Source organism: Apus apus, chromosome 12 (genome assembly GCF_020740795.1).
Source record: "Apus apus isolate bApuApu2 chromosome 12, bApuApu2.pri.cur, whole genome shotgun sequence".
NCBI lineage: Eukaryota > Metazoa > Chordata > Aves > Apodiformes > Apodidae > Apus > Apus apus.
Window position 1 is genome coordinate 1,474,904 of NC_067293.1, and position 12,009 is coordinate 1,486,912.

General features: G+C 42.9%; 1 protein-coding gene across 2 annotated transcripts in view; it reads left to right on the forward strand.

Moving 5' to 3' along the window:
* The window catches only part of LOC127389700 (vascular endothelial growth factor receptor kdr-like), a 130,772-nt gene that overhangs the window by 27,972 nt on the left and 90,791 nt on the right, over positions 1–12,009 (forward strand). For both annotated transcript variants that reach the window (XM_051630458.1, XM_051630459.1), the window contains exons 2-3: positions 5,088–5,184; positions 9,018–9,229. In XM_051630458.1, coding sequence (XP_051486418.1) covers positions 5,088–5,184; positions 9,018–9,229 — 309 coding nt within the window. The remainder of the gene's footprint in view (positions 1–5,087; positions 5,185–9,017; positions 9,230–12,009) is intronic.

Below are 12,009 nucleotides of genomic sequence, written 5' to 3' on the forward strand. Positions count from 1 at the left end.
TACTGGTGACCAGTGCACACTGTTTGCCCAGTCCCCGTTGATTCCAGTGTTTTCAGAGCACGGATCATGCTCTTGATCCAGACTCTGACTCAGAAATGCTTCAAGAAAGGCACAGCTTACGAAAGTATCCCCAGTCTATTGCCAGCAGGAAACAAAAAAGTTTTTAAATGTTCAGTGTATGCCTCTTCCCTTCCCCCCTAGAAATCAGCTTGAAAACTCTGGCTTCCAATTCTTTCTAATGGGACCTGATGTGTCCTAGGGCCCAGATCTATGCACAAGAGTGACTTTACACACATGAATAGTCCCTGGAGTTCAATCATGTGAAAAAAGCTATTTGTGAGCCCAAGTGCTTGTGGAATCAGGGCCTTAGTCTAACGTGCTTCATTTAGCTGTCAACACAGTGGTCTCCAGTTTGCCTAGCAATTATTTCTTTGTCATCTGATGCAGAGGTTAGGTGGTCTTTGATATTGTTCTTTCAGCTCTCCTCTCCCCTGTGTGCTGCAGTGCCCAAAAGGGCTATGTGGATCTCTTAATCACGTATCATATTGATGTTAGCTGTCAACATGTACGATACCTAGATACGTTCAATCTCACAAGCATTTGTGAGTGTTTTTTTGGGGATAGCTACTGGCTAGTTACAGTGCCTAGAGGATGCTTGAAGAAAGGCTGTTATAATAAGAAACAGAGATTAAAAATAATTTTTATCCATGCTCACTGATGGTCCTAACATGAACAATCAGGCTTAGCGTGGGAGGGATCTCCCTCAGCCAAGTGAGATAGAGTTAGAAATCATCTGACAGAGAGGTGAGGGAGGTCACACATTACCCTCTGCCTGGGGATCCTCCTGTGTTTAATGTTGGCTGTGCAGCAAAATTAGATTATCCTAGGAAAATGTTTTCAATATACTTTTCTTCCCTGGATAATGTATCAGTCAACCCTACACATTTCACTCCCAAGGATTTGTGTGGTTGTGCTGTGTTTGGAGTTTTCACTGTCAAGAACAGAATGTTAAAGTGAAGATAAGAATAACTCTCAGAATTAGAAATAGTGAAATGAGGCTCTGGACAGAAGGTCTGTCCTGACTCAAGGCTCTTTCTAGGGGCTAACTTTAGTCTGGTGACACTTCACTCTTGGGTCTTGCTGTAGTTGACTTGTGTTGGCAACAAGTAATTGAGAGCAGGAAACTAAAGTCAGATGTAACTTGAGGAACCTGCCTTTATCCTTTGGTTTGCAGAGGGGATGTTGTGCTGAGACCTATTTGTAGCTCTGCAGGAGGCAATGAGCTCCCTGCCATTTCTGTAGTATTATCACTCTGGCATCTCATCCCAAACCATGCCAGAGGATCTAAGGAAGGATGCTGTGCCAGGTTCCTCACCCCAACCAGGTGGCAGTGCTAGACTAGCTTCAAAAAGAAAATGGCAGGGACAGCCATGGTATTGGTGCTGTTTCCCAGGTCTTTATACATCATTCTGCAGAACTGAGCCTGCCAAGCTGTTTGTTCCTCTGTAGAGCTCTGCTATAGTAATGACATGGTTGGCATGAGTACTTGTTTTTAATTTTATTATCATTGTAGTCCTAGAGAGCGACCAAAATTATTTAGCAGAGGAGAATGTTATCTTATGCCTGGACATTGTAATTTGAGCTGTGCAATCAGAACACTTTAGCTTTAGCAGGACCTGGTCCAGGAGTATGGGTCTCCCATCCCACTCCGGGCAGATTGTAGCCTTGGTTTTACAGCATACCACAGAGTACTACCCAGAAAGTTGTTCTTCAAGTCTGAGAGTTGTTATATAAAAGTGCAGAGTAGCTGTGAAAAACTTTTTTTGAGAAGTGCTAGGTGTATATTGATTAAAGCCATACAACCAAAATGAAATACATTAAAGTGGTGAACATTCACAAAGCACACTACGGAGAGGTTGTGGAGTCTCCTTCTCTGGAGACATTCAAAACCTGCCTGGATGTGTTCCTATGTAACCTATTCTAGGAGATCCTGCACTGGCAGGGGAGTTGGACTGGATGACTTTTTAAGGTTCTTTCCAACCCCTGAAATTCTAACATTCTGAGGAGGAGAAGCACTCCTAAGTACTTAAACATGGCTTCTCTCTGGGACGTCAACACTGGGTTAACTTTACCCTTCTCAGATTTAGATGGCTCCTGCCTGTGTTTCACAACTCCTGCAATCAAAAGCTTACCAGCAAGAAACCTGCACACAGTGTCCCAGACGATTCAGAGTTTGCACAAGCTAAACAGTTTCTACAAGCTAAACAGTTTCTACCTGCAACCCAGGCTGCCCTGGCACCACTGATCACTGTGAATGAGAATCCAAAGCTAAACAAAATGCTGGTGTGCAGGACTGCAGAAAAGACGGGTATGAACTGGCAAGCACGATGCAGCCTACATGCCTGCTTCTCCCTGCAGGAAGCTGCTTATAGCATCCTGAAGCCTTCTTAAAGCCACAAGTCTTCTCAAGCATATAAAATAAATATGAAACTGGAGTAGATCCCTTTCTTCGTATCCAACATGGCCTGGGGCTTTCCCCAGCTTTGCCTCCAAAAAATGAAGCCTATCTCTAAAGGGACTATGGCAGGTTAAAAATTTTGGGAGGCATCATCCTGCCAGTTTTGGTATTTAGGCATCCTGATGTAGCACAGCCTAACCTTTTCCCCCCACTACTCCCTAAGTTTTTTCATCAAACTTCTATTTTCCAGTCCACTCAGCTTCAGCTCTGGTGTGCCAGAAAGGGCACACGCTATGTTTATATAAACCCTTTGTTACCTGGCAGCAGTGATCAAATGTGTGGAGCACAGGAATTTCTCCTCCTGTTCTCCATGGGGTAGAAAAGCACTGAAATTACACTTTGCTTATTCTTTTCTTCAGCTCCTGAAGCCAAGACAAACTTTAGGAAAGAAGTAGCTCAGAAGTATAAACAGAATAATTGAAAAATACTTTTCTTTCTGTTAGCAAAAACAGTCTCAAATATTATAAAAGTCCAAGGACTGCACTGCTCTCAGGTCACAACAGCAGCTCAGGTCTAATGCCAGCTGCCTGACACTGCACTCCAAACCCCTCCAACAGTGTCACACTTGCTCATGAGAGGTGAAATTCAGGCCTGTTCAAAAGGCCAGCCTGAAACATCAGCTAAGCCCCCCTAAGCCTTAAGAACAACTGAAGGCACAAGAGGAAAGAAATAAAGGATTTTTTTAAAGCCCAGGATTTTTTAAGTCAAAGCAGCACCTGGCTGAAGGCACAAGAGGAAAGAAATAAAGGATTTTTTTAAAGCCCAGGATTTTTTAAGTCAAAGCAGCACCTGACTGAAGTCACAGCACAAACAGCTCAGAGCAGATCATGGTAGTAGCTGTGTCCTGGGAGAGCTACAGAGGACCCAAACAACCCTCAGCTAGCAAACTAAACAACACTTGAAAAAAATATTCAAAGCCATTGGCCAATTGGCCATTTTCTGGATTGCTTTTGAAAAGCTCAGCACATGGTCTTACATGACTGAAATACCTCAGCACCATGAGAGAGCACATGCCAAAGCTCTGTGCATGCTCAGTGGGAACCAGGTGTTCCTAGAAACTGGAGATGACTCAGAGTCAAGTGCAAGGGCATACTTGCCTGGTATTATCTCCTCCTGTAGAGTTTGGGCTTTTCCTGTAGATTCTTTGCTAAATGTGATGCTGCACCCTGCATGTGTCACCTTGAATGTGTTTAGGAATTATGGTACTTCTTAAAAGAAACAGGGCAACTGCAGGGCTGGAATCCACTGGCTACTTTGCTTCCACAGCACTACATGTAAGGGCAGTTCTTAGGTAGGGCCACGCACACAGATGCACTGGAGGGAGTTTGTGTTGGCCCAACTCCAAATTATGATTCTGCAAAGGACTGTGGAGATACAGCTACAGTGTCATCAGTTATGCAAAACCTGGCAAAGGGAAAAGGGGATGATACCTCTGCTGCTGAAGCAATGGCCAGGTCTAGTTTAAAGCCTCACCTAGAAGCCTACAGGAAGGGTCAGTATGCCTTCCAAGGGAGTCCAGCCACATGCTGTCTGGGCAGGATCCCCTTTGGGAAGGATTCTCTGGTGCCATGAGATTAGCTGGCCTCCACTGAATTACTGATGGGAATTTGAATGGCTCATGGAAGAGGCCAGGCTCTCCAGAGTAGGAGTGATTCACTCTCCACACTGAGAGAATATGCCAGGCTAAGAGAATTTTTACTCAAATCCAGCAAAAAAAGAAAAGAGATGAGAGTTGGAAGGTGGGAGGCAAGAAAATCACTGTTTCATCCAGTTGAAAAGTTAAACCCTAATGTTTCTCTTTTTGCTAGATATGTTATCTTCTGCAGAGAGTAATGCCTCTGTTATAAGCCCAGCTAAAGATTTCTGGCTTATCAAGTTCAAGGCAAAGGAGAAGATATAGATTTGAAGAGCAGAAGGGGAAAGAAAACACACGGCTTTAATGTCAGAGCTTTGGAAATTGAGATACTTATCTAAGTCTGTTTTCTCCTTTCCTTCATTATGTTACTTTGAATTTGGACAAGGAAACCAGCCTGGCCAACCTCACTTCTGTTTCTTCTCCATCTCACTTTCTGAAAATCATATTGTCATAGATGTGCACTTAGATACGCATCTCACTGAGGACAGTTTCACATTCAGAAGACATTTCATAAGCCAGGAAATGACAATGAGAGAGACCTTTATCACTACTGTCATTAAAGACCATTCTCATCAAAGACCTGAAAATCTTGTCACGTACTAGTGCTTCCAGTGTGTCAAATCCTTTTGAAATTAATCTGTCCCCCTAAAACTGCAATAATTCAGTAATAAAGCTAGCTCTAAATAAAAGGAGAGAAAGACTATTAGCAGAAATGCAGGTGCTCCATGTTAGAAAAGAAAGAGATTAATAAAAGAAACTAAAAACAAAGGGGATCTCACGGCTAATGCCACGCTCAACTGAACTGCATCAGTATAAATGCAAGCACTGTGTGGGCCCCCAAATTAGGAACTATTTACAAAACAAAAAGCTTGTGTCTGTTCTCACCCTCCTGAATAGCCTGTCTAATGATGATTTCTTCTTTATTTGGGTCAGGTCTTCCTGAGGAAGATTTTTTTGAGAAACCAACACTAAGCATTGCAAAAGACCAGATTGTCATCTTACCAGGAGACACCCTAAAAATAAAATGCAGGTAAGGATTGCTCCAGGAATGCTGGATTTCCTTGGTTGTATTGATTACTTTGGCACAGTACAGCTGCTGAGTAGGGCAGAGCAAAGGCAGCTGCACAGCCCGCTGGGAACTGGTGCTCTTTACCCACACATGCATTTCTGTGTGGAGGAGAATTTGATGGGATGTAATAAAGCAGGGAGGAAAGTCCCAGATCAGCATCCAGCTTGGCCAGATTCTTTATGTTGTAAAGGGGCCCAAACAAAATCCTGAGTCAGCACATGGGAAAGCTTACTGGAGGGGGATGTACCATGCTTAAGGACATGGCTAGAAAAATTCTCATCTGAAAACAGGTTCAGATTCAGCTCCTTTGCCGTTAAAATCACTCTTTCACTCCCTGTCCATAAGTACGTGACAAACAAGATCACCCAGATGTGTCATTAGCTGTTTAGATATATGTATATGAGCTTAAACTTCCTAACCTCAAATATCATCTAGCCTATAAGACGACAGTTAAATAAACAGCAGTTAGTATGTGTACATTCAGAGACCTGAGCTGTTTAAACATATCAAATTCTTTAAAACAAAGATAACCAGGACTCATAAAAAAAGACTGCTGGTATTGTAAATTATGGCAGCTCTTCAGTTCTTGGTACAATGAGTAAAAATTGGCTATGCAAAAACCAAGCAAACTTTTGGTAATGACCTCTGTTTACAGGGAGATGATCCTCTGGAAATGGGAGATACAGCATTTGGTCACAGCTGACTGGCACATCAGTATATTTAATTAAAAAAAAAAAAATCAAAGCGCTTCCTGTTGTTTCAAACATACATGAGCTTGCTCGATCACACAAAAGGCCTCAGTCTGAGATGTATGTAGGTGTCACTTGTTCTGAGTGTGATTTATATGCTAAACTACTGTGAGAGGTTGTTCTTTAATTTCTTCTGAGAGTGTTGTCAGAAAGAAGGCTTAAGGTAATACAAACTATCAGATTTTCTCTCACACACTTTATTTTTACACCTTCTTGCTAAGTCCCCTTGACTGTAGCCTCTGTGTGGGAAGGTTTCTTGCAACAGAAGTTACTGGAAACAGTAAGAAAAAGCAGTGAGAAGGAGCATCTAAACTGTAGTTTGTGCTAACACATATGTCCATTCTGATTCTTGTCCTACTCTATTTAATTTATTGTTATAGTGAAAGGTAAATTGACTCATACTGTGTAAATTTGTGAAGTCTTCTGGAGTGTAAGGCAGCTTTTTTCCAAATACCTACAGCTAGCCATGTGGCTTAAAAGGTCAAAACAACCTCAGTGATATTTTTAGCTTGGCAAGCAGCAAGCATGATGTCAATAAAGTTTAAACAGCTCTTTAAAATCTAGATGCAATGCTTCATAACACAAGTTATGTGGACATGAATTCAATGTAGTGCTCCAGGCCAATGAAACTAATACTCTGCATCAGTTCTCCATCTACAGCCTTTTTAATCTGTAGGAACATCCTATTTTTCTCATATCACCAGATGAAAAAATAGATTAAGAAATTATTAGCACTTCAGTCCCAAACTGCTTTATGGATGCAAAGCAATAAATCCACATGACAGGTCTGAGAAACAGAAAAGTATGCTAGTATGCTTTCCTGCTAGCATAGGAACAGAGGCCCAGAGCACTTCAGTTCCCTGGCTCAGATCACACAAGAGCAGGGAATAGAAGCTAGAGGTGCAATTTCTGCACACCAAGTGCAAGATTCCCAGTAGGAATCCAGCCCTTTGTGGATGCCTGTCATCCTGCCTCCTCTGACACACCAGCATCTGCACACTCACAAAGGAGCTCTGGACTGGCCCAAAGAGACCTGTGAAGTCCTTTGTACTTTCAGGGGGGATTAGGGCTGCGTGGAGCAGAGTGCAGGGCTGCAGAGCAAGCAGGTAGCTGCTGAAGACTGCGGCCACTCTGTGTGAACATCCCTTCTCCCTTAAACTCCATACGTTTGAGGTTCTTGGTCATGACTTTCTGATTTTTGACAGCCTTGCCAAAGCTACTACTGCAACTCCCCTCTCCCAGATATGTGAAAATCCCAAAGCAACAGCCTAAGTCTTCATCTTCTACCAGGATAAAATATGTAGGAGGAAATAGTGGGCAAGTGTGAGGAAGCACAGGAACATGAAATCTCTGACCTGCTCTGAAGAGCCACTGTTGCGGATTCCCAGCCCTGATGGACACCAGAGTGGAGTGGGTGACAGTAGAAGGGCAGGGACACAATGACATGCTGGGAGTTGTCTCAGTGTGAAGTAGCACTGTTCCATATTCTGGACCAGGAGTCCCATTTCTTGACAGAGGCGGTCATTACGTCATTTCTGACGCTAGTAAGGTTGGGAAAGAGCAATGGCCAGAGACCTCCATGTCAAAGAATAATTCAGCACCCTGAAGGACAGGAAGCTGGTATGACAGATGAGGTGGGGCAGTCCACATCAACAGTGCATCCAAAACCAAGGGTGAGGCTGTTCTCCAGAGAGGATATTCACACTTTTCCCAGTGCTTTCATTCAGCTACGTGCTGGGAATAACCTCAAGAGTTCAGATCCGTGGCCACATCATCTTCAGGAAGGCGACAAAAGGACGGGCAGAAACGGGGGCCAAGAGGATGTTTGTTTAAGTGTCACTGAATTTGCTGGCACACATGTTCCCTTATTGCACCTACTGCACCACTATAAAGCCACTGGCACAGAAGGAGTAGTTAGAGTTAGTAGCTAACTGGAAACTTCACATAGCTTGTTAGATATGTTTAGTATCTCTATACCAAGTCTGTGTCTGGACCAGATTTCTCCTTGGCCACACTCATTTGGGGAAATCCAGAGTTTCTTACTCCTTCCTCAGCTCAGCAAATGCTATTGAGTCAGTGGGAACACACTAAGTGAGAAGGGGTGAGTCAACTTTCTGTCCTTTCAAAGAGTGGCTTCTCTCTGCAAACACAGACATGCAGAACTGCCTCACTCTTAATGCTAACTTCTTACCCAGAAAAATCCATGGACCACTACCCACATAATCCACCAGTTTCTGCACTGACCACCAAAAACCAGTCTGCTAAAAAAAGGACATAATCTTCATCCCACAAGCATGTATTGTGTTGCTGAAAGCTCGCTTTGAGTCCTGCAACAGGCAGCCTTGCTTTTTGTTGCTGAACTACCTAGAATTGCATTTGGCATTAGCTGAGATCATAGAGATGATGATGAATGGGTCAGGTGGGTGAAACAGCGTATCATCTGCCCTGCTAGCTGTATGTGCCAACTGCTGTGACAAGGTGAACTGAAAAAAAATACCTGGAGCAGACTGGTAATCTGCTAATAAGATTGGTAATCTTATTAGTTCCAGACCCTTCACAAAAATCAAGATTGAGCCACTGCTGATTAAGCAAGAAAGGTTATGCGAAGTTACATAAATGTTCTCTCCATGCAGCCTTAGTATAAGAAAATATAAGTTAATTTAGCTGTTAAAATACGCAAAGTCCTCAGCTTGAAGAAACACATAATTTTATCTGGTGCTTTCTAATGTTTGAAGTGGCTAAAATAGTGTTATAAAAACACTCATTTTCAGGAAGTCTGTTAAAATAAAAACAAAACTTTCCTCTGGGAGCTAGTTTGCTACAGTTCCCACAGACTAGTTCGGGAATGTCTTCTGGTCTGGGGAAGAATGTGGGGTGACCTACCTTAATTCCTTATGGGTGGAAACACAAGCACCCAGCAACCTCTATTATTCATTTCCAAATGACAAGTGTAGGAGCACTGGGAATGTTGATAACAATTGGCCAGAAGGAAGCCCAAATTTTGTCTGAAGTCATGACTCTGATGTTGGTATGCTGTGTTGACAGGGGAGCACCTTCTGTAAGCTGGCTGTTGAGGGGGGACCAGAAGGAAGACCCCCGAGTGCACATCAGTAATTGTCACAATAATACGAGGCAAAGCTGCAGCATGCTTGTCATCAGGAAAGTCATAGCTAATGACACTGGTTACTTCACCTGCATCCATGATGACTCCCCAACTAATGAAGATCTCATGGCCAAGATTTATGTGTTTGTTAAAGGTAAGAATTTCACTTCAATTGTTTGGTAACCTAAGTTGTATTCAACTGTGGGATCAGTGAGAGGTAGAACAAGCAACCCAATTCAGATGTTTTCACATGTCCCATCTCCCCAGTGGCCCAGCACTGTAGCAAGCAACAGCTTTGACATTTTGAAGAGGCTGGATATACCTGGATTTTCATGCCAGCTGAATTCACAGGAACACAGCTATGAGAACCAGAAATTACCTCTCTTGTTTGATTCCAGGGCTTGAAAACTGGATTGCCCCATTTAGTTTTGTGTTCCAAACAACCAATACACTGATTTCTTTAAATGTCCTCTCTTTTTCTTTTCCTTTTACAACTAAATTATTTTATCCTTAAGGGTTTTGCTATCAGAAAGGTTTTTTCCTGAGTCGTAATCCCTTTCTCTCCTACACATTAGTATACTGCTTTGTCCATCACATCTGTGACACATACTTAGCAAAGTTGTATGACTTCATTATACATATTCTATTGTAAAAATTGCTCATTTTTGTCCTCTTTGAGCTGCCTCTCCCCATGTATCAGAATCATTGAGTTCAGTTTCAATAGCAAACAGAAGCAGAAACTTCAGAGGAGCATGGTCCTCTCTGATTAAGTGAATTAACATACTGAACAACCATTTCAATACTACAAGTTTTTGTTAGAATGTTCCCAAAAAATGCTGGTATTTTTTTCAAATCTACTTGACAAATGCATTACTAAACCACTGAATCATCTTGGGTCTTCCAAGCTGAGGTTTGTGAGTAGTCAGATAAAGGAGCTGACTTTCAGCATCTTGAACAGGGGACGACATGAACTCCACTGGTGCTGAATAGGCTTACTATTCATTTCCCACAAATGAAATGAATTATTTAATTTTTCTAGTAAATACTAAAATGTGATTCTTTGAATCTCCTTACTAAAACAAATGCTGGATAGGCAATGAGTTTGTCTGATATTATCAGAATAGTTTGATCAACTTAAAATGAAGCATGATGTCCATCCAAGGGAACTGTGATACACCCACACAGCTAAATTCAACTTCTGCTCTACTAGGTGAACACACCTGTTTGGTTCTTGTGGATGACATTTTCCTGTCTCTTTATGTCTGTTGAAAATAGTCCCCTTCTACTTTTACCCTGCTTTCCCAGCAAGTCTTCCTCTTATCGGAAAGTAGCTTTTTGGTGTTACTTGTTAGTTCCTGCAGTAATTTTTTTCTCGCTTTCTATTTCCTTTTTCTGATTTTTTCTTGTTACTCTAAACCCTGGTTGCTTTATCCACCTTAGTTCTTGTGCTGAGCTGTTTCCTTTTCTCATTACACACTGCTCAGATGCCCCACATCTAACATTGTTAACCCAGCCCAATGCCTACGCTTCAGGAAACAGTGCATTGAAAACTCATTTCTCTATCCTGATTCAGTGCCCTGGCTGGCTACCCATACCTTCATTACTCTATGGCAGGAGCACGTGCAGGAAATGTTATGGATCTTTTGGGACTGCCTGAGCATTTTCCTTAAGAAAATATCTTAAGTTATGAAATGCTTGTCGGCCATGCACTTGGAACAGTGCTAATCTAAGAAAACCACAGGATGTCCTCCTGCTCACCTGAGATTGCTGTGTCAAGGTTCCCCTGAAAAACAGCACTGCATGGCTCCTCTAAATCACCCTCCAAGATTGTCTTCTCCTAAATTCAATTTAATTGTGTCATATGCCCTCCCTGCTCTATAAGCTCTAACTCATACTCCTGTGCTTTAAAAGTTATTGCTGGAAAAGTGAGTAGAAAATGAAGCAGCTTGTACTATGACACTATGGGTGAGGTAGTGAGAAAGTCAGTGGAGATCCCCCTGCTCCAGGTCCTAGCAAGCCAGCTGCTCATCCACCCCAAAGCAGAGCTCTGCCACAGCAGTTCAGCCTATAAGCCTGCAAGTGCCTGCTGGAATCTGGCCTGCCAGTCCGAGGAAGCTGCGTGGCCCCAGTTAAAGGAAGCTATTTATACTTCAGCATGGATGCTGTCCTCAGGGCATGCTCTTCCTCTTGATCAATTCCTGTGTATATTTGTCGAAAGCCAGCAGGCTGTTCTGGAGACAAGAAAGCTGTTCTTTGGTGAAGGCTCTATGAATTGCGGAGTTTAGCAAGGCATTCAGCATGTACCTGCAATTTTCTTCAGTACCTAAACAAGCCTCTTTAAGGAAATTGGTTCAACCGTGTCTGGGCATCACTGAGAAACCCATCAGTTGTCTCCAAGTCAAGTAACTCACAGTTCCCTCTGAGTAACAGAGAAAGGAGAACTCCAAAAGACATCTCTAAGCCTTCTATGGAGAAAGCAAGTGCTCAGCAGGGTGTTTATGAGACTGAGCCAGGTGGAGTGAGAAAATGTTGAGCCAGACCCTGAAGGCTGGAGATTTCTCTGAGGTTACAAGCCATTATTGCCAAAAAAGGAAGAGGAATGGTATTTTTTCCCTACATTCCTGGCCTGCTGCTTGACACTGAAATGAGAACATGATTGTATCGGAAGCCCTGCTTATTGACTATTATTTCCTGTGCTTGCTTCTGTTTTTGCAGCCTCCCTGGTGGAGTTTTTAAGCTCTGCCAGAATCTGGCATGCAGCAGGTCTCCCCCCCGGTGCAATTGAGCTATGACCCCTGTACATCAGTCAGATCATATGGGACCTGAAGGCAGCAGGTCAGCCACCATGCCTCAGCTGTGCACTGACAGTCTGGAGGGAGAACTCAGGATCTTTATCCTGCATAATTGTTCCCAAGGCCTTTTCTGCTTCCCGCT